At 36.2% G+C, this 27,421-nt stretch overlaps 4 protein-coding genes across 4 annotated transcripts; 1 reads left to right on the top strand and 3 right to left on the bottom strand.

Annotated features, from left to right (window-relative positions):
- Positions 1-300: 300 nt before the first annotated feature.
- Positions 301-24,457, bottom strand: LOC145912130 (uncharacterized). Its single transcript, XM_082999546.1, has 36 exons — positions 24,318-24,457; positions 23,029-23,238; positions 21,628-21,809; positions 21,465-21,557; positions 21,096-21,245; positions 20,652-20,927; positions 20,482-20,593; positions 19,309-19,493; positions 18,791-18,902; positions 18,539-18,720; positions 18,209-18,320; positions 17,497-17,669; positions 17,325-17,436; positions 17,003-17,184; positions 16,730-16,841; positions 16,454-16,632; positions 16,284-16,395; positions 16,049-16,230; positions 15,689-15,982; positions 15,476-15,634; positions 15,110-15,223; positions 14,830-15,050; positions 14,609-14,773; positions 14,106-14,313; positions 13,593-13,689; positions 13,435-13,493; positions 13,236-13,336; positions 13,065-13,161; positions 1,658-1,687; positions 1,477-1,520; positions 1,242-1,376; positions 1,033-1,179; positions 818-978; positions 624-759; positions 473-561; positions 301-418 (listed from the first exon to the last, which is right to left on the bottom strand). Exons 2-36 carry the CDS (start codon positions 23,037-23,039, stop codon positions 301-303), a joined length of 4,842 nt encoding a protein of 1,613 aa, XP_082855672.1. The 5' UTR covers positions 23,040-23,238; positions 24,318-24,457.
- Positions 1,760-3,628, bottom strand: LOC145910643 (uncharacterized). The gene is made up of 6 exons (XM_082997833.1): positions 3,427-3,628; positions 3,197-3,361; positions 2,822-3,029; positions 2,293-2,389; positions 2,146-2,204; positions 1,760-2,037 (listed from the first exon to the last, which is right to left on the bottom strand). Exons 1-6 carry the CDS (start codon positions 3,541-3,543, stop codon positions 1,760-1,762), a joined length of 924 nt encoding a protein of 307 aa, XP_082853959.1. The 5' UTR covers positions 3,544-3,628.
- Positions 11,623-12,859, bottom strand: LOC145910642 (tyrosine-protein phosphatase non-receptor type 9-like). The gene is made up of 7 exons (XM_082997831.1): positions 12,779-12,859; positions 12,570-12,716; positions 12,355-12,515; positions 12,149-12,284; positions 11,991-12,094; positions 11,827-11,933; positions 11,623-11,766 (listed from the first exon to the last, which is right to left on the bottom strand). Exons 1-7 carry the CDS (start codon positions 12,857-12,859, stop codon positions 11,723-11,725), a joined length of 780 nt encoding a protein of 259 aa, XP_082853957.1. The 3' UTR covers positions 11,623-11,722.
- LOC145910303 (organic cation/carnitine transporter 2-like) lies at positions 24,309-27,421 on the top strand. Its single transcript, XM_082997376.1, has 12 exons — positions 24,309-24,485; positions 24,592-24,715; positions 24,906-24,988; positions 25,096-25,196; positions 25,380-25,534; positions 25,604-25,772; positions 25,960-26,077; positions 26,160-26,290; positions 26,344-26,558; positions 26,765-26,947; positions 27,059-27,200; positions 27,297-27,421. Exons 1-12 carry the CDS (start codon positions 24,309-24,311, stop codon positions 27,397-27,399), a joined length of 1,701 nt encoding a protein of 566 aa, XP_082853502.1. The 3' UTR covers positions 27,400-27,421.

The raw sequence follows: 27,421 nt of genomic DNA, 5'->3' as shown, positions 1-27,421 counted from the left end.
CAAGAATTATTGATCCATCAAAAATGAAATCGCTTTATCAGTTAGCTTCATACTCGCGAAATCAGTGATGTAATGTGGATAGTAATAAAAACAAATCGGAAATTTTCACGACAGAAGTAGAAACTTAATGCCAACTGATAAGTACCAACGATCAGCCCCCCAAAAATGCAAAGGAGTAACTAACAACACATTCCTGCATGGTGCGGAATTATTTTGTACAAAGCTAAAATTAAAAGTAAAACATTTTCGTTCTTGGAACGCCACATTTTCATCTTCATTCTATTTTTGTTTCCTCTAAAATCATGTATATTCACATAAAACAGATGGTGGACTTTTGATCTTCATCGATGTAATTTCCACATTATTGTACACTGGATTTACGTCATTATCGTCGTCGTTGCTACTGTCGTCCTCATATCTACAAAATATAACAAGTCATACGACCGAAGTACGTAAATATGCATTAAACAACTGTAGATCTTGACGACATTCTTGATCTGGATCAGTCTCATTTAGAGTCACAACATCAGCAAGAAGTTTGTGCAGAAATATATATTCCTCCTGAAATATAATCAACCTTTTACAAGGGACAATTATTGTGCACTTCAGCAACATTTACTCACTTGAGTTTGCACCATTTCCATTCTTTGCTGCCTCATATTACAAACTGTCTTAAACACATCAACCGAACCAGTTTCACTTAATTCATCCAATAAATTATCGAAACCAATAAACGTTCCTGTTCTTCCAGCACCATCACTACGAACAACGAAGGTGAATTATTAGTTTAATTGTTTCCAAACTTCCATTATGTTACCTGCAATGTACAATAATAGGCACGCTACCATTCAACGTTCTCTGCACTTCGTCTATGTGCGTTTTGACTTCTTTTGTAAACCTAAGCAAAGCAGTGGTCGTTTGTGGAACTCCGTGGTCGGGCCAAGCAATAAATTGAAATTGCGTCACATGGCGTTGCCCCTGTGTAAGATATTAAAACGTGATTTGAAATCACAAATATCACATAGTACTCACTGATAAATATGTGTTATTCGCATTCTCAATAGCAATCTTCCTGATAAGAAAAAATCCTTTGTTGATGACGTCAACAAACTTAACATTTATCCGTGAAAAGTTTCGGGATTGTCCAACGTTGTCTGGCCAGTAGAGGGCGCACTTGGACTAATAATGCATTGAGTATTATTACGTCACAAAACAAACCACAAATAAATGTGCAACGAAACCTTGCCATTTTCATAGACACCAGTAAGCATCACAATCACACAAACATTTTGGTCAAAAACCATTGACCAAAAATCATCCATAGTGTTTTGTGTTGGTCCTTGAGTTGCAATCCACTTGTTCGATTGATTGAAACCCTAAAATATTTCAAAACTGACGCTTTAAATTATCGTTGTTACAACCAAAGGTAGATTTTATATCTCTTTGTTTGTCAATTTTTCCAGATGTGTCACGAACTTCAATAAAGGAAGCATTAATGTAATAATCTCCATTTCCATCACCTTATTTAAACCCTAAAATATTACAAAACAATTAACCGCAGGGAAAAAAAAATTTTGAAGTCAAAAAAAAAATTCTCCAAATGTGTCACGAACTTTAATGAAGGAAGCATTAATGTAATAATCTCCACTGCCATCACCTCCGCCAAGTATCACCCTGTTGTGATCGTCTAAGTATAAATTAAATACAAAACATTGTTAATAAGGAACTTTATTATGCTTGCATTTTGTACAAATTGTATTTACTTACATGGGATTATATTTTTGTAGCGATTTTTGGTTGAATTTTTTTCCATCGCTCCAGTTTTGGAACTAAACAAATTACTCGATTGCTGGCTGAGTTTTGGAAAAGGACGACACAAATTCGTCAAATGATTTTCATAACCGAAACATAACAACACAGACATCAGTTCAAAAACCTTATACTGGGCATGCAGCACTTTATTTCCCTTCTTGTTGCAAAAATCATCGATGTTACGTTTCAGTATCTGAGTACTTTCTTCTTGCACACGATCACCACCTAGCGGATGCAATTGAAATGAGAGTGTTAACAACAAAATGTTAATTGCTACTGTTTAAATTTATGGTTAGTATGTGAAAACGAAAAAACAAAAACGAACAAACTTACTTCCATCCTTGACTCGTTTCCTTGTTCTCGGGGAAGAATTCCTACGAGCATTTCGACGTCTGATGTAACCACAAACAGTTAGAACACTATAGTTGCCAATTAGCGGATTGTACTTAAAAAAATCTATGTAGCAAGAAAAGCTCTTACTTGTAAAACAAGGCTGTCACAATGAGAATTACGAGGAGAATTCCAGATATTATTGTACCAGTAATTGCAGAGGTGGCGAACGGTGTCGACATCGTTGCTAAAAAAAATCGCATACAACAAAAAATAATCTGACCTAGCTTAAACCATTGCTTCAAACAATAAGCAGGTGTATCACTACAAATTATCATTGGCCATAGGTTGGATATATAGTTTTATATTTATCTTCGGTAGTTACAGCGAAAACACAACAACAACAAACACAACACTAATATTAACTGGTATTTATTATCTCCGGGTTGTTTTGATTACCCTAAGTTAAGCGTAGAACCACAATAGTAGATGATAATAAGAATGCTCCGCTAGTTTACCCATGCACATATTACCACATAACCGTTGTTGTCTAACAAATTAGGCATTTGTGACTTATTCGAATGACGTTTAGCAATCAAACATAGCGTTAACTGAGTTGTGTAAGAAATTCGATTTATAGATATGGAACGATGGTGACTGACGTAAAATCTTAACATACCTTTGCCAAGCTCCACTTTACATTCTCCAATGACGTCATAAATTGTGTTGAAACAAAATTCTGTGATTGGTTGAAACCGGGCAATGAGTTGTTGATTTCCACCAATCACAACATTGTGTTGTAATGACGTATTTGGTGAAACAACAAGTTCGCTCCAGTTAGTTTGTGGATCCGCAATTTCCTCAATTTCAACCAACGCAAAACGCAGCTGAAAACCGTCTTTGCGTTATAATATACACACAGCATATATTTAAGTTTTACTGGATACCAAATCCTATTTTTATATTAAACTGACATGTTTAATAATTCAAATAAATGGAAAAGAAAATCTTTACGAAATATTTTTGAAAGGTTTTATCATATTTAGCATTGTACCTTCACTTTTGTGACAAGGTCGGTTAGATTTCTCGGTAGAATAATTTTGATTCGACACACGCCTTCAACCAATGACATTTGACCAATGACGTCACGAAATATATTTGACGTCATCGCGGAAGCTGTAGGAACATCAAGACGCCACAAGTACGGAAACATTTGAACCTGAATGCGAAAAATTATTTTTAAAATATAAACTCCCCTTTAATATGATAGACACCACTTGTTACCGATATATTATTTGAGATATCTGGTTTCAGATGATCGATTGTGCTCGTGTAGATGTGGTTGCTTGTTGAAGGTTGGATGAAAACTTTACTGTCATTAATTGAGTGACTTTCGTTCATTGCTCTTACAAGGTAAGTTATCGATCCATTGTATTTGGTCAGATCTTCCCATTCAACTGTGACCCGGTCGTTGTAACATTTGCTCGTTTGTAAGATTTTTAAAGCTGGTTATGGATTTTGTTGATAACAATACCTTGTCATTGTTTAATTATGCTTAATTATGCGAAGTTTACCTGAATATATACACACATAATAACGTTGTTTTGTGCAAGAACTATCAACGATTTTATTGGTTGACGCATCGTAAAAACGGCATTTGGGATCATTTGCTGTTGTAATGTTTATTTCTGTAAAATTATTTTATTTCGGTTTTGAAGTCGCGTTTATACAGGATGCGGCGTGTTCTTACACACAAAATACACATTAGTTTTATAACCACCTTGAATCCATGCTTCTGTGATGGACGGAAGTTTGGAGTTGTTGAAGAATTCAACAGATGGCAAAAATCCACCAGCATTGTGACAAAAACCAAATGCCGAAATGTAGTTGAATTTTGTATTGGAACTTGCATAATACGTACCCATGTACCTGCCTAAGTCTGCATCGAAAAAAAAATATAATGTAAAGTCCGAACAACAAAAAGACAGCGGTACCTAAATTAAATGTCATTGCTCTTTCTTTTGCCGAAGAAATGAAATTGTTTGACCAACATGTTACCAGAGAATTTTGCCCAAATATCAAAGAACTTGAGATAACCAAGTGAGACTGTGTCTGATTATGTTGTTCGTGGTTTGTAATTTTTGTTTGTGTTTTTGTTTGATGGACGATAATTCGGTCGTTGATCTTCCAAAAAACAGTGGGTGGTGGAATCCCAGCAAATGTACACGTGTAAGTTTGTGATTGGCTGAAATTTGTTGGCGATGTTGAAGAAATAAAATACGGACCAACTGTGGGTAACAAAAGCATATAAAATAAATGTGCTTCGAGATGGCAATAGAATTAAAAAAGAATACCTCTTGCCGTTGCTTGAAGGTTAGTGATACCAACAGGATTGCTGGTGTGACAAAAATATTCACCAAAATCGTTGAGATTAGATTGGCGGAAATACAGTTTACTTGTAGTTTGAAAATTACTAATCTGAGAAATTTGTTGATATATTCCGGTTGATGAATCGGTTGAAACGTTTATCAAATTCCTACAAAAAGGTACTGCGTGTAGCTGTCAGGTATCTTAGGATATAACAAGTTACCGTGTCCAGTAAACCTTTGGGGTGTAAAACCCAAATGAAGTGCAAGTAATGCAGGTGGAAGTATTTTCACGAATCGTCACCTCGTTTGCTGACAGTGATATGTTGCCTTTCACTGAAACACACTCGAACTGTGACATGAATACAAACTGACGCTAACGCATTTTTTCTCACCAAGAACTACGAAAAGAGCTGTTGTCGTTTTAAAGTTTGAAGCCACACATTTGTGTTCTCCAGCTTCCTCGATGTTGTTGAATTTAAAATAAAGTTGAGAAGTTGATTTGAATTTACCACTGGTTGTTGTTATTTGGTAAATAGAGTTTGTAGATGAGGAACTTACTAATACACCATTTCTGTAAAATATAAATTAATATAGTCGTTTTTTGATACATTTTTCAGAAGTACAGAAAAATAGTCGCTTTCGTTAAAATCCCAATCAAATTTTTAAGACTTACCTCATCCAGTTAGTTCTTGGCAATGGATAACCATACGAAACACAGGTGTCAGTAAAAACATCAAAAATTTTTGCAACCTTGGTCGTCTGTGTAAGGGAGATATTTGCTGCAACTAAATTAAGGATCGTTTATTTCACGTTTGCATAAATTCAAATACTGTTGCAATGGAACACATGTAATTGTAAATTTTAAATTCAAAAACCTATTTGTTTAATTTGCAGTGAAGTGTTGTCAGTTCAAAATGTCTTATTATGATCATGAAAAGTTAAAATCAAATCCAAACTTGTTTTACCTTTGACCTGAAGCTGCAAGCTATTTTCGCCGCCAATCCCATTTGTCGTGTGACAAACGTAAGAACCAGTTTGCACGACGTCATCAATAGATAGATGAAGCCGAGCTGATTGGAAAAATTGGCCCTCACTTAAACTTGTGTAAATAGGTTCGGATGGGGAACCACCGATTCCATTTCCATCTCTGCTCAAACATTATATTTAATAAGGTGTAAATACAATTTTTTTTTATTTTTTAATCGCCTGTTTCACAACAGTCGCATCATCTTACCTTTTCCAAACAACGGTCGGTTTAAGAAATCCGTATGAAATGCAATCAACTTGATACTGCTGTGAATTCTTAACATGTAATTCTGAAGTTGTAAGTGAAATATTCGGTTTAACTGCGTTACAGCGACAACTGTTAGTTAAGATCGTAACGAACAACATAACTCGTCTCACCATTCACGTCCAACTCTCTTGTTTTATCACTTCCGGTCACACGACATTGGAATATTCCACTTTGCGTTACATCAGATATTGTCAAGTGAAGTCTGTTTGTTTGATGGTAAGTTCCTTGTAAAACTTGTTGACGAATTGAAGAACTTCCACTAGATGTAATTGGTGAAGCAGATCTATAACAACCAACATGTTTGCAATATGTTCTAATAACCATTTAAATTAAAGTTTAATGGAGTCGACGTCAAAATCATTTTTTTACTTTGTATTTTTGAATTATCGCAATTGTGTAAATAGTTTGCATACCTGTACCACGTGACAACAGGTTTTGGATTTCCATACGAAGTGCAATCAACTGTTTGCTTTTCTCCGGGTTGTAAGTTTACAGACGTTTTCGTTGCGGATATATTTGCTGGCACTGAAATATCACGTAAATTTAAAAAAAAATGCTTGTGCTACCATGAGTGTCCACGAAGTAGGCACGGTCAATGATTTATAATCTGAATATAAGGTTCACAGGCTTCGCAGCCAAGGCATTGCAGCCAAGCTGGATCAGCCACTTTTCCCAACAAGTCGGAGCGAGATCTGAAAAATCAAGCTCGGTGAGGTTTGAACTCACGACCCTGGGCTAACCAGGCCCAACGCTCTACCAACTGAGCTACAGGAGCTCAGTGGCTTCACGGGGTATATTGTGGCCAAGGTACACTGGTGCGCAAGCGCACAACTTGTCAGGCGACATTCACATGCGTAGAGGATCTCCACCACCGTAATCAGACAACGCAGAAGTAATACCATGCATACGCATAGCAAGGCGGGATCGCCCCACTGCCCAGACCCTTTATATTTGGCGATCATAGCTCTAATATTCTGATCTAATCTGAATATATTTATTTATTGCTATAAAATAAGTATTTGCCTATATTAACGGCAACGTGTTGTTGGAATAAAGAATCTTTAGGTAAACACCACGCAAGTAGTTTTTAGCCATTTAATTGGTGTCAAAGTCAGAAAATTCATCATCTCTTACTATAAGCAATTAAAAATGAGGAAGTGGTTCCCACATCGTTACTTGCTGTACATTTGTATTCACCGGACAATGTGACGTCATTCATAGTGATATATAAAGTTGATTGATATTTAAACCCCGAGTTAATTACAGGATTCTGATATACAGGAGAAGCTGAGTTCCCGGAAACTTGTTCATTGTTTCTAGGAACAACATAGCGGAAGTGAAACAAATTCTAGTTTGTAACGAAGTTTAAACGAGTTCATACCTCGTCCATGTAACAGTTGGTCTGGGAAATCCAAAAGAAATGCAACTGACAGAAGATTGTTGGCCAAACTTTACGTTGACACTGGAATGGCTGGTTGATATGTTCGCTGGAACTAATATTACATATCAGTGTTATATAAGTACATATATATTAACTACTTTGCACTCGCCGACCGGGAACGCTTTAAAACAGCTATAACGGCGCGGCGATTCAAAAAATCTGGACTAAAATGTAATAGAACACATTAACAAAATTGATTGGTAAATATTTGTAGCAGCTGTTGTCAGTAAACTACCATTCCTGCAATAATGTGAGATTTGGTTTGGCCATTGACGTTTGTGAATCAAATTTTCCATGGTTAGAAAAATTTTGTAAAAATATGTCCAACAATATAATATTAATAGCAGTGCAGCACATGTACGTAAACGTTACGCTAAAACTACAGGCCAGGTACATATAACCTAACTTTTATAATAAACTCTGGCGCTAAGAATTTTTGTCGTGTCGCCAGATATAAGATTGCTACAAAGTATTAACAAACATCGACTGGATGAATTCGTAACATATGTATGAAATACTGCATTAGTCAAACTTATGTACTACTTTAAATAAATTGTTACTGATGCTTCCAGACATGTTTTATTGCTGAATACTGCACCTTTGGTAAAGTATAACCGGCTGTTATGCAGCAGACTCTATCAGGAGGTATGAAATGCATAAATACTACTGACCATATGTGATTGAAATCAAGAGGTATGCAGAATTGTGGGGATGCAATGTTTTTAAAAACTAACCTGAACCAACGGACTGATGGATTTGGATATCCGTCTGCTCTACATGTAACTTGTTGCGCTTTTGAAATACTCGCAACAATCACACTTAAACCGGCTGTCAGATGAATAGGGAAAAAGTGGATTTTAGTAATTTATTTGATACATATCGTTTATTTCCTTACTTAATCTCTGTAATTCCACACTTGCCAGGGTGTTACAAACACTTCCAACAAACTCAATTTGTATGTTGCCAATGTGCATTTCACTTACACTGTTTATCGTGTAAGTGAAATCGCTACCAACATAGTTAGTTGCGAATAACACCCTCATGTTGTTGTTGTAAATTGCTGTGACGTTAAGAGGTTCAACGTGAAATCCAGATATTGTTCCGCTTATTGTGACTAAGCTCCCAATACTTGCCATGTAACTTGTTTTAGCAAATGTGATTATCCGGTTCCCTGAATATAAGGAGTTGTGCAATTTTCGGCTTTAACCAGATAGAAATTATCGTTGCAGTTGTAATTGATATTCTCAGATCTTACACAATTAAATATATTTTATAAAGTAAGTTTTTGTTCATAAGCAACAATGTTATTCCCAAATCTTACGCACCTCAGATTTCTTTTAGCAATTGTGTCCGACTGTCTCGTTACGTCACGTGCGAATTTTTATCAAAGCCCCAAACATTACATTTAAACAAATAAAATATTTCATCGTGGCCTACAGGTAAAACGATCGGTTATTGACTTACTTTTATTTTCGCACATGTAATTAAGAGCTGAAGTGCAACCACCAAGAGGCCATTTCCACGTGTTTGATTCCCTGGTTAGTTGAAGGCACGAACCACTTCCAATGGCGTGCCTATTCCAATGGATATCCAACACTTGTCCACAGCCCATCTAATAATCCAAAGTCTTGCTTAGAATGCTTGATTTTACCAACAGATATTTCGCATTGTGCTACGATCTAGTAATTACCAAGCTGAATTATTTACCATATCGTGCTAGTTTAGGTTAAGTATAGTTAAGTGCTAGTTAATGTTAAAGCGTAAATTGTTTTTTCTGCTCTCGGCTGTCTGCGTTGCAGTCTGGCGTTTGGACATTCTTTTCCATGCGAATAGTATATGAGACACAAAATACATACCGTCGTGAAAAAGTACGACACCTCAAGTTTAACACCAAAAGGATTTTACAGCATACATACAGAAAAATAAGTTTCCTTTTTATCTACATGCTTCAATTCAATTGATCAATTTTATAGCTTCAAAGTATAAGGTATTTGCTTGGATATTATGTACAACATGGTTTTACATGACGACGTTGTCTGACGTGTTGCAAAAACACTTCCGTCCGGCCATTGTAACGATAGATCATTTGCTCTTCGTTTACTTCCCAGAAAAACATCTGCTCAAAGTGATAATGTCGTGAATAAATAAGATTATAACATTTCTAACATCGGGGCAATATTGCTTACAAATATTAAAACTTCTCCACATCTTTCCAGCTTCAACCTTGAGATAATCATCTGTTTTAGCATCCGGAATACTTGCTAGGGTTCCACCATTGTTAACACATCGTGTGTTTGCATCATCCCAAGTGCGTTTATCACTGTAGGCGGATAAAATGTAAACACGTCCCTTGCATTCGGTTGCACTGCTTTCTGTTAAAAACAGGGAGTCAAACAACTTTACGTGCTCTTTTAGCAATAACCAAGTGATTTAGATTTGGTTGTAGACATTGGTTTTGACATAAACTCAGAACAGAACTTTCTCATGCGCTTCCAATTGACGATAATCGATGTCATGCACAACACTATTGCATTTGTGTATTGCGTAACAATGGCACGTATATACTGGTCTTATACATACAAAGGGGAATTTCTCCTTCTGCAGGTTGTTACAAAACATCAAAATGAATTGCGTAAATACCGGTAAACGCATGACATCATCACATGTTTTACCAGATAGAAAATCGACTCACCGCAAACTGTGAAATACAACAAGCATAAAATGACCAACAACTTCATTTTGTAATTGATGCACTGCCTATGCTATACTCTATTAACCTGGTACCGCTGTGTTCCAATATATTCTTACTGTAAGAATGGTTATGAGTAGGTTCCATTACATATTCACGCCTACATTGGCAAACAGCTTGGATACGTGATGCCAAACACTATACAAGGAAGTACAGTAACTGCAATGCAATAACACTGAACAATACTCAACCATCAAACATTATTGATTTTCTCGATTGTGATTAACATGCCATTTATGTAGTCTTGTAGTGTATGAATTCACAGGCAAAGCACACAAAAATCACCAAAATTTCAGCAAAACAATACTTTACGGATCTCCGAATCCGCTGTCGATACTAAGGTGTACACATTGTTTCGATTCATAAGTGCAGCTGCTTGACTGTTGCACAGGGCTAGCTGGTAGACTAGCAGGCACACAGATTTCCAGTTTGTGGTACTTTTCGGTCGTCGATGCATTGGGTACCAAACGAGGTGTACACCTGTCTGCAGCTTCCATTGATTATTATGGCTCTTTTGCGAAAATAATAATATAGTATTTGTCAAGTTAAAATTAGTGTGACAAGTCCACAACCCAATCTACAGCTGATAAGTGCCGTTGGTTGTCCGTACTGTTATAGGATGCTAACAATGCATTTAGCCTACTACACATATCGATCATTACTATGCTCAACATGCTATTTCTGTCAAATAGCTCAGCGTTATTTATAGCTAAACGTACGCATAAGTAATTTACGAAAATTGTGATTAAAATAGTTTAGTGTTTTTTGATAAAAAAACAGAAAGTAAAACATGATGCCATATGAGGGTCGAACCTTTCTACGAACCAGGGAAATGTTGCGACCCCTTCAAGCTCCATACCCTAGTGCCGCCTAGTTCGCGCTGGCTCAGTTCGTACCGCCACATTTTTTTCTTTTAAGGGTTGGCCAAAAATCATTTGGCTTCGAAGAGAGACGTATCAGTTCTTCCCGGTTGTAGAAATAGCTGGTTTTAATGTGAGATTATCATCAGCTCAAAGGGGACTTACGCCCCACAGACCGCTTCAAAGCATTTAACTTGATTAAAAACGGAAGTAACAAAGTCTTGTGCATTCGATGTCGAGAAATGACGATGGTATGTACATCGGAGGGAACCAGAATGTCATTAAATACCAGAAAGAGGTCAAAACACGAGTTGGGCGAATATTCTGACAAGTATAATTGCCCTCGCATAGACAAATTTTAGATTGAAGAACCTGATCAGACCAAGTGTATCTTTCTGGAAAAACTCCATATTCATAAAAGCAGGTCATGTGTTTAAGACAAACGAAAATGTTAGTTTAATAGCTGCGCGATAACCTGAAGATGTAACTTTATAACTGACTAATGTTATTCTGGCGTCTATTCCCACCCCAACGCTGATTTCATGAATACATTTGTTTGTTGAACTCAATATCACTCCAATACAGTAATACAGCATCAAAATCAAATAAAAGTACAGTGACGTTACATCACCGGGCTGCAATTAAACCAGACATTTGGAAAACCTTTCAAAACATTTCAAAACATAGGGCGTTTGCTCTGTTTTTCAATTTCATAAAAAATGATTCAAAAATTCACATGATTCGATTTTCGCCACGGGAATGTTTGGACAATATTCACGTTTTCGTTTGTGGTTAACATTCATTTTTGGATTATGTGACAGTAATTATATATTAGAGCATGAATATATATTTCATCATCATCTACATCTAACCAATATCCCGTGTGTCCATTGGTGTTTGCACATTCATATCTGAAACAGTTCAGATTAGATAAAATGCTATGCAGCTCTGTGGTAAAGTGATGACCTTACATAACACACATGTGGATCTTGGTACTGTTGCCATGGAAACGATTGCATCATCAGAGATACGATCCAAATCGTCGGAATCATTTGGAATATCGTTCCCGGAAGAAAATCTGCGTGAACATGTGTCAAAATAGATAATCACACAACTAAGTAACAGACAGTTTGACCTTCCACTGTTTATATTTTCATAGTTAACATGACCAGATTCTGATTCACTTTCATCGAAAACCAAAGTTTCAGCAAGAAGTTTGTGAAGAAAGACGTACTGTTCCTAAAACGTAGACCAGTAAAACAGGAAAGTTAAAGAAACCTAACAAATACTCACTGGGGTTTGCACCATTTCCATTCTTTGCTGCCTCATGTTACAAACTGCTTTGAAAACATCAACAGAACCAGTTTCACTCAATTCATCCAATAAATTATCGAAACCAATAAACGTTCCTGTTCTTCCTGCACCGTCACTGCCAATAAAACAAGCACAATATGCTAAAGTTCGTAATGCTCAACTTTGTGGTTTCTGTGTTTGATTACCAGCAATGAACAATTGTAGGAACTTCAATATTCAAGGATCTTTGAAGCTTGGCCAAGTGCGTTTTAACTTCCATTGAAAATCTGAGAAAGGCGGTGGTAGTTTGTGGAACTTCGTGGTCGGGCCAAGCTGTGAAGTTATATTGCGTCACATGGCGTTGCCCCTGCGTAAGATGTTAAAACTTAATTTGCGATCACAAATATCACATACTACTCACTGATAAATACGTGCTGTTCGCATCCTCAATAGCAATCTTCCTGATCAGATAAAATCCTTTGTTGATGACGTCAACAAACTTTACATTTATCCGTGAAAAGCTAAGAGATTGTCCAACGTTTTTAGGCCAGTAGAGGGCGCACTTGAACTATTAACGTATTCTGTATTATTACGTCACAAATCAAACCACAAATAAATGCTCTATGAAACCTTGCCGTCTTCATAGACATCAGTAAGCATCACAATCACACGAACATTTTGGTCAAAAACCATTGACCAAAAATCATCCATAGTGTTTTGTGTTGGTCCTTGAGTTGCAATCCACTTGTTCGTGTCACGAACTTTAATGAAGGAAGCATTAATGTAATAATCTCCAATTCCATCACCTCCGCCAAGTATCACTCGGTTGTGATCGTCTAAAAATACATAAAATACAAAACATTGTTAATAAGGAACTTCATTCTGCATGCATTTGGCACAAATTGTTGTTACTTACATGGGATAATATTCTTGTAGCGATTTTTTGTTAAATTTTCTTTCATCATTCCAGTCTTGGAACTGAACAAATTACTTGATTGCTGGCTCATGATTTTCTGCAAAAAAGACGACACACATTCGTCAAATGATTTTCCTCACAAAAACATAACAACATAGACAGTTCATAAACCTTATACTGGGCTTGCAGCACTTTATGTCCCTTCTTGGTGCAAAAATCTTTAATGTTACGTTTTAATATCTGAGTACTTTGTTCTTGCACACGATCACCATCTAGTGGATTGAAATAAGAGTTTTATTTATAAATTTGCTACTGTTTAAATATATGGTTGGTATGTGAAGACGAAAAAAGCAAAAACGAACAAACTTACTTCCATCCTTGACTCGCTTCCTTGGTCTCGGCGAAGAATTCTTACGAGTATTTCGACGTCTGATGCAAACGCAATAAATAAAGTAACAGTTAGTACGATAGAATGGTCAATCGGGGGATTGTATTTAAAAAAACATGTGTAGCAAGAAAAGTTCTTACTTGTAAAACAAGGCTGCCGCAATGAGAATGACGAGGAGAATTCCAGATATTGTTGTACCAGTAATTGTAGAGGTGGCGGACGGTGTTGACATCGTTGCTAAAACAAAATGCATTACAACACAAAATAATCTGACCTAGCTTAAACCATTGCTTCAAACAATACGCAGGTGTATCACTACAAATTATCATTGGCCATAGGTTGGATATATAGTCCCATCTTTATCTTCGCTAGTTACAAAGAGAAACAACAACAAACACAACACTAATATTAACTAAAATTATTTTCTTAGGTTTGTTTTGATTCACTCTTAAGTTGAGCGTAGAGCCATAATAGTATGTTTTGCTAATTTATACTTGCACATATTACTACATAACCGTTGTTGTCCAACAAACTCAGCATTTGTGACTTATTCGAATGACGTTTAGCAAACAAGCATAGCGTTAACTGGATTGAGTAAGAAATTCAATTTATAGATATGGAACGATGGTGACTGACGTAAAATCTTAACATACCTTTGTCAAGCTCCACTTTACATTCTCCATTGACGTCATAAATTGTGTTGAAACAAAACTCTGTGATTGGTTGAAACCGGGCAATGAGTTGTTGATTTCCACCAATCACAATATTGTGTTTTAATGACGTATTTGGTGAAAACACAAGTTCGTTCCAGTTAATTTGTGGATCGGCAATTTCCTCAATTTCAACCGAAGCAAATCGCAGCTGAACCGAAAGTCTTTGTGTTAGAAAGTGTATAATATACACACAGTATGTATTTAAGTTTTACCGGATACCAAATCCTATTTTCATATTAATCTGACATGTTTAATTATTCAAATAAATGGAAAAGAAAATCTTATGAAACTGACCTTCTTCAGGTGAAAAACAACAAATATACACCTTTAGAACGTCAGTTTCATAATTCATTATAATACCTGGTGGTCACAACCTATTTTTAGTTTTCAGAAAATCTTTACGGAAATAGTTTTGAAAGGTTTTATCATATTTAGCATTGTACCTTTACGTTTTTTACAAGGTCGGTTAGATTTCTCGGTAGAATAATTTTGATTCGACATACACCATCAACCAATGACATTTGACCTGTGACGTCACGAAATATATTCGACGTCATCGCGGAAGCGGTAGGGACATCAAGACGCCATAAGTACGAAAACATTTGAACCTGAATGTAAAGTTTATTTTCAAACTCCACTTTATATGATAGACACATGTATTTACCGATATATTATATGAGATATCTGGTTTCAGATGATCGATTGTGGTTGTGTAGATGTGGTTGCTTGTTGAAAGTTGGGTGAAAACATTGCTGACATTGATTGAGTGACTTTCGTTCATTGCTCTTACAAGGTAAGTTATCGATCCATTGTATTTGGTCAGATCTTCCCATTGAACTGTCACCCGGTCGTTGTAACATTTGCTCGTTTGTGAGATTTTTAAAGCTGTCAATGGATTTTGTTGATTACAATACCTTGCCATTGTTTAATTAAGCGAAGTTTACCTGAATATAAACAAATGTAATGACGTTGTTCTGTGCAAGAACTACCAATAATGATATTGGATGACGCATTGTAGAAACGGCATTTGGGAAAATCTGCTGTTGTCGTATTTGTTTCTGTGAAATTACTGGTTTTTGGCTTCAAGTTGCGTTTATATCAGTGTTTCTCAACCGGTGGTGCGCGAGCATCTCTCCGGATATAATTCGAATTCAAAAAAATCGTAAGTGTTCTTTGAATGTTTATTACTTCATGCCCTAGATTACTTTGTTTACCTTCAAGTGGTATGCAACCACAAAAAGGTTGGGAATCACTGAGTTACAGAATGCGGCGTGTTAATGCGCACAAAAACACATTAGTTCACCACGCACCTTGAATCCATGCTTCTGTGATGGACGGAAGTTTGGAGTTGTTGAAGAATTCAACAGATGGCAAAAATCCACCAGCATTGTGACAGAAACCAGATGCCGAACTGCAGTTGAATTTTGTATTGGAACTGGCAAAATACGTACCCATGTACCTGCTTAAGTCTGCAACCAAACACAATTTAATGAAATGTCCGAAAAACAAAAAGACAGCGGTACCTGAATTGAAGTTCATTGCTCTTTCCTTTGCTGAAGAAACGGAATTGTTTGACCAACATGTTACCAGAGAGTTTTGACCAAATATCACAGAACTGGAGATAACCAAATGAGACACTGTCTGATTATTTTGTTGGAAGTTTGCAATTTTTGTTGGTGTTTTTGTTTGATGGTCGGTAATTTGGTCGTTGATCTTCCAATAAACAGTGGGTGGTGGAATTCCAGCAAATGTACACGTGTAAGTTTGTGATTGGCTAAAACTTGTTGGAAATGTTGAAGAAATAAAATATGGACCAACTGTGGGTAACAAAAGCATATAAAAGAAATATACTCCGAGAGGGCAATAGTAATAAATAATAATACCTCTGGCTGTTGCTTGAGTGAAAGTGTTAACCACAGAATTGTTGGTGTGACAAACATATTCACCAAAATCGTTGAGATTAGATCGGCGGAAATACAGTTTACTTGTAGTTTGAAAATTACCAATCTGAGATATTTGTTGATGAATTCCGGTTGATGTCTCGGTTGAAATGTTAATCAAATCACTGCAAAGAGAAACTGCGTGTAGCCGTCAGGTATTCTAGGTATAACAAGTTACCGTGTCCAGTAAACGTTTGGGGTGTAAAACCCGAATGAAGTGCAAGTAATGCTGGTGGAAGTGTTTTCAGGAATGGTCACCTCGTTTGCGGACAGTGATATGTTTGCTTTCACTGAAACACACATGAATTGTGGCATGAACACAAACTAACTTTAATGCATTTTTCTCACCAAGAACTACGAAAAGAGCTGTTGTATTTTCAAAGTTTGAAGCCACACATTTGTATTCTCCAGCTTCCTCGATGTTGTTGAATTTAAAATGAAGTTGAGAAGTTGATTTGAATTCACCACTGGTTGTTGTTATTTGGTAAATAGAGTTTGTAGATGAGGAACTTACCAAGACACCATTTCTGTGAAACGTATGTGATATTTAATGAATTTGTTTGGAACAGGATTTAGAAGTAACGTAAAAATGTCACCAAAAAACAACAGACAAATTATAGTTACCTCATCCAATTGCTGCTTGGCAAAGGAAAACCATAGGCTATACAGGTGACAGAAAAAGAGTCTAGATTTTTTGCAATCTTGGTAGTCTGTGTAAGTGAGATATTTGCTGCAACTAAAGAAGTATCACTTGTAATTACCTAGCAGCAAAGTTTCAAAATTTGTTGATAAAATTTATTTGGATGCTGGTAACGTTTATATATCTATACGCCTACGCAGCAATCACCAAACAAAGTTTTTATAGTGGTTAAATTTATACATCGAAGGTGTCTTTACCTTTAATATGAAGCTGCAAGCTATTTTCATCGCCATTCCCATTTGTCGTGTGACAAACATAAGAACCTGATTGCATGACGTCATCAATAGTTAAATGAAGCCGAGCTAATTGGGAAAATTGGCCCTCACTTAAACTTGTGTAAATAGGTTCGGATGGGGAACCCCCGACTTTGTTTTCATCTCTGCTTTAAATCGACACAATAATTTACATTTTTTATGATAACGTATTGTGTGATAACAACAGAAACAAACGTATTTGGCAAAAATTTACGACTTGGAAAACAATTTTGAAATTTCTGTTTGGCAGTTTATAACATCTTACCTTTTCCAAACAACTGTTGGTTTGGGAAATCCGTACGAAATGCAATAAACTTGATATTGTTGTGAATTCTCAACAAGCAATTCCGAAGTTGTAAGTGAAATATTCGGTTTTACTGCGTTTCAAGGACAACAGTTAGTTAAGATCCAAACGAACAACAAAACACTCTTCTCACCATTCACGTTCAACTCTTTTGTTTTATCACTTCCGGTCACACGACATTGGTATATTCCACTTTGCGTTACATCAGATATTGTCAAGTGAAGCCTGTTTGTTTGATGGTAAGTTCCTTGTAAGACTTGTTGATAAATCGAAGAACTTCCAGTGTAAATAATTGGGGAAGCAGATCTATAACAACCAACAGTGTTTTTCGTTTATTCGTCACAGAAAAAAAAAATTCAAGGAAATAATAAAGAATTCAGTATAGGAGTCACTGTTTGACAAAATAATGCCAAGTAAACGTGATTTTCAATAAAGATTAAGGAAGCAAGTATGAAAGTGCACGAATGTACATCAGAAATGCCTCCAAATAATATAGAAACGAAAGCACACAAGCGAAATCGTCGGTAAAATATAATTCATTTGTGTGCGTCGCCCTACTTCCCGTTAGGGATGAGGGCTGACCAGTACGTGGATTTATGGAACAACTTGTATACTGAATGTGCGTTGAAAAGTAAGCAAAGTAGCAGATCAACCACCATAAATGTGTTTAACTTCAAAAATTTTTCTTCACTGATTTTTTTGAAAAAGGCATACTTGTACCTAAACATGTTTGCGGTATGTTGTAAAAAACCATTCAAACTAAACTTTAATGTACTTAAGGCCAAAATCATTGTTTCGCTTTGTGCTTTTTAAAGTTACTGCAATTGTAAAAATATCTTGCATACCTGTACCACGTGACAATAGGTTTGGGATTCCCATACGAAGTGCAATCAACTGTTTGCTTTTCTCCGTGTTGTAAGTTTACAGAATTTTTGGTCACGGATATATTTGCTGGCACTGAAACAGATTACTTGTGCAGAATTTTCGGTCTACGGAGTAGGTACGGTCACTTATTTACAATCTGTATTTACTTTTTTATCCTAAAAATGTTTTTGAATCAAGCATTAAACTATATCAACGTCAACGTGTTGTTGGAAAAATCTTTGGCAACACCACGCAGGTAATGTTTTACTCATTTAATTTGTGTCATAGTCCGAAAATTCATCATCACTTACTATAAACAGTCAAAAATGTGAAAGTGGTTCCAACATCGTTACTTGCTGTACATTTGTATTCACCAGACAATATGACGTCATTCATAGTCATATATAACGTTGATTGATATTTAAACCCTTGGTTAGTTGCAGTATTCTGATATACAGCAGAAGCTGAATTCCCGGAAACTTGTGCGTTGTTTCTAGCAACAAAATAGTGAAAGTGAAACAAATAAATATGTGTAACGAAAGATGATTTAAATGTGTTCATACCTCGTCCATGTAACAGTTGGTCTGGGAAATCCAAAAGAAATGCAACTGACAGAATATTGTTGACCAAAGTTAACGTTGACACTGGATTGACTGGTCGATATGTTGGCTGGGACTAATGTTACATATCACGGTTATATTATGGATTATGGGCGCGTGACTCGATAACCTTTATGGTTTTATCGGTGCCCATGCCATTTCATTTGTTTGTATAATGTTCATCCGCGTTGTTGCTTTTTTTCGCGAAAATAAACATGATTTGATATATAAGTGCATACATGCATATGAACTAATTTATACAACCATAAACGGCGATTTATAAAATCTAAACTAAAATGTGAAGTATTGAACACATTAGTAAAAAATATAACTCAATAGAGGCAATAGTATGCACCCGTAGCAGAAGATATCCATTCAAAGAAACGAATATATAGAGGCCCGGTAAAAATTTCAAAGTCTTTGCCCAAAACCTTGCCACAAACCGGCGTTTTAAAAACATTAAGATAGATTGTCGAGACAACCTTTAACTTGTAATGTTTTCGTCTTATCCCAGCCTCCATTCCAGTTTGTAGCTTCACAAACGTAACTTCCTGATTCAGCAATGTTACGTAGTGTGACGTAAAGCGTTGATTGTCCAGCGTAGGAGTTTAGTTGAGATGTGGTTTGGTAAATATTTATAGCAGCTGTTGTCAGTAAACCACCATTCCTGCAATAATGTGATAGTTTGTAGCGATTCTTTCTAATTTAAACTATTTTAGTTTTTTAAATATTTGCATGCTAGCGCAATGAACAAAGATATTCCTTAAACAGTAGATTTCTAGCGGCTGCACTGGAATCTTGTAACTGAAGGAATGTAATGTTCTAAATTTTGACAACGGCAAATCTAGAACCACTGAATTAACAAGTGGCATGGAGATAGGGATGGGCAATTCAGAATAGCGAATCCGAAGGATTCGAATCTTAAACTATCCGAATCCAAATTGTCTTCAAACCGAATAATACGTTTCGTTATTTATATTCTATACGGTAACTTTCCGTATTTACTCGATTGTAACCCGCATGCGACGGTGTTAAAAAATCAATATAAGTCGCCCTCGAATGTAAGCCGCACGTAAATGTTTAAGGCAAACTTTGGTGTCCGACAATAATTGTTAACAAACCTGTCCTTTAAAATTGTCACGTACACTGATAACTGTGTTTGATAAAACGTATTGGTACGGCAGAGCGAGTTAAAGGTGATTTTCATTGAAACTCAGAACCGCAGACAAAATATCGGCGTGACATTAAATAATGTAAGCCGCCCTCCATTGTATGCTTCACAAACGTTAGCTTAAACAACTTTATAAACCGCGGCTTACAATCGAGTAAATACAGTGCGTATCTTTTTCGTCAATCTTCTGCTGCGGTTGTGACGTGCAGGTATGACAGCCACAAAATTACGTTGTCGCTAGGCAGACCAGCACGTATAGAGCCTAAATATATTACAGTGCAATAAATTTATTCTTTGATTGTGCTTTGTTGTTGGAGTCATGTAAAAAAATCTTTTATGTTTATTGTGCTTCAGTGCACAAGCTAAAACAGAATAGAATTCGGTATTCTGGATTCGATTTAACTATTCTAGAATGTTCTAGAATAGTGTATTATTCTATATTGCCCATCCCTACATGGAGAGTTAAAGAAATGACAAAGCATACCTGAACCAACGGACTGATGGATTTGGATATCCATCTGCTCTACATGTAATTTGTTGCGTTGTTGAGTAACTTGCCACAATCATACTTTTATCAATGGTAAGATGAAGAGAGTCTTAAAGAAAAAGTGGATTTTAGTGATTTATTTTGACATATATCATATATTTCCTCACCTCTTCTCTGCAACTCCACACTTACCAGGGTATTACAAGCACTTCCAACAATTTCAATTTGTATGTTGCCAATGTGCGATTCACTCACACTGTTTATCGTGTAAGTGAAATCGTTACCAACATAGTTAGTTGCGAGTAACACCCTCATGTTGTTGTTGTAAATTGCTGTGATGTTAAGAGGTTCAATATGAAAACCGGATATTGTCCCACTTATTGTGATTGAACTCCCAATACTTGCCGTGTAACTTGTTGCGGCAAATGCGATAACCCGCGTACCTAAATTGTAGAAATTATTCGTGTGGTAAGAGAAACTGTTTTGGCTAATCAAAGGTTTTTCATGTGTAAGTATTTTTTGGTGCAAGAGGTGCTTAAGTGCTTTTGTATTAAAGGATTAAAAGATATTTTTCAGTTTATTTTGAGCAAAACGACCAGTCATTGACTTACTTTTATTTTCACAAATGTAATGAGAAGCCCAAGTGCAACCACCAGCATGCCATTTCCACACGTTTGACTCCCTTGTGAGTTGAAGACACAAACCGGTTCCTATGCTGTGACTGTTCCAATGTGGATATCCAACACTTGTCCAAACCGCATCTATAATCAGATGCTTTGTTGAGTATAGCCTACTCGTGATTTCCTATCTATCGATATAGCCTCAAGAAAGTTTTGCATTTCATGACGTTATTTTTTACTGGAAAGGCAAACAAAACGAAAAATAAATTTTATTTTTTCTACATCATTAAATTCAATTTCAGTATTTTACAGATTTAAGTTACAAGATGTTTGCTTGAACAATATTTACAACATTTTTACCTGCTCCCGTTGTCTGACGTGTTGCGAAAACACTTCCGTCCGGCCATTGTAACGATAGATCATTAGTTCCTCCTTTACTTCCCAGATAAGCATCTGTTCAAAGTAATAATGTCGTGAACAAATCAGATCATAACATTTCTGACATCAGGGCAATATTACTTACAAATATTTCCACTACCCCACAACTTTCCAGCTTCAACCCTGAGATAATCATCTGTTTTAGCATCCGGGATACTTGCTAGAGTTCCACCATTGTTAACACATTGTGTGTTTGCATCATCCCAAGTACGTTTATCAGTGTTGGCGGATAAAACGTAAACACGTTCTTTGCATTCGGTTGCAATGCTCTCTGTAAAATATTGAATGACATAAGTTTCTTAGATAAGTTTATATTGATTGTACTGAATAATTAAATTCAAAATGTTAATTGTTTTTTTTGGCAGCTTTTAAATGCAATTGGTGTATCAGGTCCACAACCAGTAACTTAACAATTAATGTTTTTCGTAGCAAAGTAAGATGGGCCAAACATAAAACGCAAAGCGTAACAAACAAAACCATACGTAAGAATATCAACTCTGTAGCACACTTACTGTAAACTGCACAATATGACAGAAGTAAACCAACAAGCAACTTCATCTTGAATGCCATTCTACGTTTGACTCGTATTCAGTCTGTCTACTGTTTATATCTTAATCAATGATTATGTTTGAGTAGGTTGCAGGGCAGTTTCACGCCCACTTTGGTTAACAGTGGGTTTGATATATAATCATACCAGACACTAAACAAGGAAGTAGCATTTATGTTAAAACTCGACTTGCATTTTCTTTAGTTGATGACAATTATAATCTTTGATCTGATGTTTTATTATTATTTTTATATGCTGATGTGCCGTGCGGCATGCTGGCCGCGGATTGTACGACCCGTGTCTAACTGACTTATTTAATGTAGAGTTTTGAAAGTTCAGCATATGAACTTCAGCACAGAAACGCACCTCTACATAAATATGTACTGAATTCGGCAAGAAAATTAATGTTGCCCGACAAACCGTTCATCAATTTGACATATATTTCATTCATATTTTAGCTCGGATTAATTTCACAAAAGATTATAAAACATACTCCAAAAGAAGGTATTTGAATTCCATGGCAAAAGATTTATTTCAGTAGGTAGTAAGTCCTGCTGACATATGTACTTGAAAACAACGCGAAAAACAATTGAACGCGTGCTGCTAATACTTGTTAGGTAGGCAACGTAGGCGGCCGGTAAGATATGATGATCATACCTTGTGGTGGAATAACAGAATAGCACTACGAAATACAAAGATATGTACATGCAATGATCCTGCACATGGGCAAATTTATTAATTTCACCAGTTTACTTGGAAACAATGCCGATCACCGACATAAAACTCTCCATACAATATAACCACAGTACTTTTAAAAAATATTCTACTCTTTTTACGAAGGTATTTATTAACCTCTGTTCAAACGCTAATGTTGACAGGATTCAGAGCGGGTTTGACGCCGACCCACTTCTAACGCAGACAAAGCGAAGGGAAGTAAACAAAACTGACATACATGTTGTTCAGCGGCCCGCAGTTTTAACGCTGCTACAAGCTTGAGAATTAGCCGCAAGTTTCTTGTCCTGTCAGCAGCAAAGGTTAGGCGAGTGCAGTTGCATCGTCAGCAACACTTCACTTTATTTTTGCTCAAGGCAATTGTAGGCACAGTTTCTCAGAAATTGTTTGTAGATTGGTCGTGTTTGTTGGGCCAAGCTGGGATAATTGTAAGTGAAATAGTTGTGTTACACAAGACCTGGTTGTAATAAAAGGTTATACCGACGCTGATCGTCTGCCAGTATTTTCTTGGAGTTTACTGAATACATGTTATGCAATGGACCTATTTAGCCTATTATTTTGGGAAAATGGTTAATCGACTTAATTCTACAGATGTAGTCAGCTATGGCCAGCTGGTGACAGAATATAGGTTTGATTTACATGGTGTTACAACAGACGAATATCTTACGTGCAAATGCAATGGTAAATGTAGGTAAAATATGTGTTGCTCGTTTATATAAACCTGTATAGTCACAGCGTGTTAAATGCAAGTTAACAAGGAGTTCCAACTCAAATATTAGGTTTTTGTGTACATATGAGACCAGGTACGAGGGGACGGCTACGCTTCGTCGATCAAGCGGAACAACCTCGTTAAATAAAAAAATTTCTACGTAAAGATGGTACATGGCTGTGCGCACTTTTGGGGGTTATAGCACAACAATGCCATCCAAAAACATGCAACGTTTCAGTTTAAACGTTGTGTAGCCCGTATTAAGTTTCGACTGTTGATTTTCAGATTGACAAGAATGTACATTTGTCTTTGGGTTTGTGTAAAAACTGTGCGGCGCCCACGGGTAAAATAACGACGTCACACTCCCTTGACGTTTAAGGAAGAAAAATATTGACGTGCTTTAACAAGTTAAAGTTTATTGTAGTTTTATATTAGTTGCATGTTATAAACTCTAGTGTTCACCGCATCACGTGTTGTTCGTTCACTTGTTTATTCAGTCAGTTTTGAGAGCTTTAGACAGTGTACACAGTACACACTGTTTCGACCTATAAGGTCACATCAGTGCAGCAGACACAAAAATATCCACTTTGTGATACTTTGATTACAGTGGCTGTTTTGAACACTTAAAATTACAACGTTGCGAAAACACTCTAAATGCCAAGATTTATTTCAAAACCAAGAATAGGCTTAAAACGCATTTACTGAACTGAAGAAATATGAAATGATTTATAACCAGCTGCAAAACCAAGAAGTCGTAATTTGATCTCGGGAAGTAATTATGACTTACGACGACGCGTTGGAGGTGGTTGGTTCGTTTGGGCGATATCAGATCCAACTTTTCGTTGTTGTTTTTATGAGCGCCATTCCAAACGCTATTCTCTTCACAGCTATCGTGTTCCTTCACTACGTACCCGAACACAAATGTTCTCTACAACACATTGAAGAAAAACTGAACGTATGTTGTTGTCCAATACCAACCAATGCATGCTAAAATAACAAGTTTTATGTAAAAATACCTATTTAATGCTAAATCTTTGGTAAAAGGCACTAGAAATTTTTAGACATCGTCGATAAATTCATCTTACCTCTCCCTTCTGTATCCTCCCGGTGAAGAGCCGAACTCAACAAGTCATTGCACAATCTACAACATTTCTGTTGATAACCTAGAAAACTTGACCTCATCAGGTAAATCTACATAATCCCAAACTGATGTGAAATAAACGTAGCTTGTTTGATAAACAATACACATAAAGTGCTATGAACTCTTTGATTTCGCAGCACTGATGATGAGCACAACAGTGTTCAAAACATTTGACCAATAATAATTAGCATATTAACACACACAAAATACCTGTAAAAATATTTTCAATCACAGATGCCTCTAACTTGTCTGTGATTGACTGTCCAAGTGGTTGGGATTACGACAACCCATTTGGAATCCATTCACCTATGATGGAGGTATAAGTATGATAATAATTGCACACATAAAATTTACTAAAATCAAATAAATTTATGATTCATCTGTGCACCAATAATGGACTTATCATACACACAAATGTTTACAGTTTAAATATCTTTGTGATAAATCATGGTATGTTCCACTCATGTCATCACTTTTCATGTTTGGAATGCTTTCCTCCACAATAACAGGACCAATGTCCGACAGGTCAGTGGAGCAACTTCACAAACACTAAAAATAAATATATCTTTAAAAAAAATATATTTTACAATAGTATGGTTTATTGCTTTTGGTAAGTAAACATAAACACTTTTAAAGCTAATAATACAACAAGGTTTTGTAAAATTGCAAGTATAAAATGAAAAACTTAAATAAATTGTACTTTTTTAGGTTTGGTCGCAGACCTGTTTTTCTTGTGTTCACTTTAGCTCAGTTTGTGGTGACATTTCTATGTAGTTTTTCAAATGGTGCAGCAGTATATGGAATTCTTATGTTCCTCACAGGCTTTTCACAAATGGCCAACTACATATCAGCATTTATACTTGGTATAATTATTTACCATATTTTGTAGCTTTGTGGCAGGAAACAGTAAACCCCGATTTGGTTTGCATTAGGGGCGGAATGCACTACACCGGAAAAGCGAAATTTTATCTCGATCAGCTCATACATTGCATTTTCATTGGGCTACATTATTGCACCTGGTTTAGTTTTCTTGTTAGCTGACTGGAGATGGTTGCTGCGAGTGAATGGTCTCATCGGATTTCTATACATTCCACTGTATTGGTAAGTACTAACTCCCAGACATAAATGAAACAATCATTGACAGTTTTTTTTTACAATCATCGTGAGTCTTTGAAGCAACAGAAAAGTAGCCTAATTGTTGAGATTATTTCAAAGTATGTGGCAGTAGTCTAATTACAGATCCGTACATGAATATTCAAAAAACAAACTTATTTGTGTTTTGATTGAGGCTGATGCCAGAATCACCAAGATGGTTAATAGCAAAGAGAAGGTATACTGAAGCAGAAAAGATTCTTAGAAGCATAGCAAAGTGCAACAAAAATGTGGCACAATTGCCATTGTTAAAGGTAACTACTATTTTCCATTTATCTTAAATGGTAAATGAGTGCCTTTTCATGATTTACTTTGACAAAACTATTGACTTTTTAGATTGAAATGACTAAAATAATTAAAGAAGAGCAAACGAAAAGCAATGCAGCAGATTCTCAAACTAAACAGCTCAAAGAAATAGTCACCAGCTGCCGTATGGTTTCTATTGTGTTTGTCTCATGCCTTTCTTTGTAAGTTGTCATTTGCCATGCCTTCATGATCACAACTTCCAACCTTGTTACAGCTTTACAGTAAATGTTATTTACACTGGCTTCTCCATGAGTGTTCAGGCACTCAGTGGAAACATGTACATCAATGCTGTCCTGCTTGGTGCAATTGAATTACCAGGAGAGGTGATAGCATATCTTGCTGTGCAATATGTTAGCAGGCCATTGTCACATGGAGGTTTAATGATTATGACAGGTTTATCTTGTCTATCGATTGGCTTATCAAGAAATGGTAAATAATGCTTTTAAACTGTCGACAAAAATAATGTTCTTCAGTAAAAAACATATGCCACAATACACTACATATATACCGAAACTAAAACTGACATGTTTTCATCTTGTCAATTTTTAAAAATAATAAAAAACATGTAACAATTATTTACATTTTAATGTACTTACATAGATTATCTTTTTGATACATTTTTAAAAAATGAATAGCAATGGCCACATTTACACTTGCTGCATCTCTCTTTGGAAAAATGTGCAACCTTGCAGTGTTTTACATACTGTATATTCACACCACTGAAGTGGCTCCTACATTGACAAGAAATAGTCTGATGAGTGTTGGAACAATTGTAACTGGCCTTGGAGGAATATTATCACCCTACTTCGTTCATTCAGGTATGAACCAAAATATAGCTCCTGTTATACTACTTATATTACAACAAAAAATTATCCAGTTCAAGACAGCTATTTTAAACACTACTTTTAAGTATCTTGTTGTTTCTGCAGTAAAACTGCACGGTTTCTTTGGTCCTTATCTGCTTATCGGTGCTCTTGCAGTGTTTTCTGGATTGTTGACATTTTTAGTTCTGCCAGAAACAAAGGGCGAGCCACTGCCAGAAACTGTAAAAGAGGCACTAAACTTCAAAACGTAAGAAACATCAAAAGTACCTAAAATGTTACTAACCATATTATCCGTTTATTTAGTGTACACTGTTTACAAAACAACCTATTATTCAATGTTAAGGTTTTTTTCCAAATGCCTCATCGGAAGTGCAACTAAGTCCAACAGTCAGCATAATCCAATACATGCAGAGACAGAACTTCAGAAGCTCGATGTTGTCGAGTGAGCCACACAGCCCCTGCTTATGT

The sequence above is a fragment of the Ascidia mentula genome, chromosome 8 (genome assembly GCF_947561715.1).
Source record: "Ascidia mentula chromosome 8, kaAscMent1.1, whole genome shotgun sequence".
Classification (NCBI taxonomy): Eukaryota; Metazoa; Chordata; class Ascidiacea; order Phlebobranchia; family Ascidiidae; genus Ascidia; species Ascidia mentula.
This window is presented reverse-complemented; position numbering and strand designations above follow the sequence as displayed.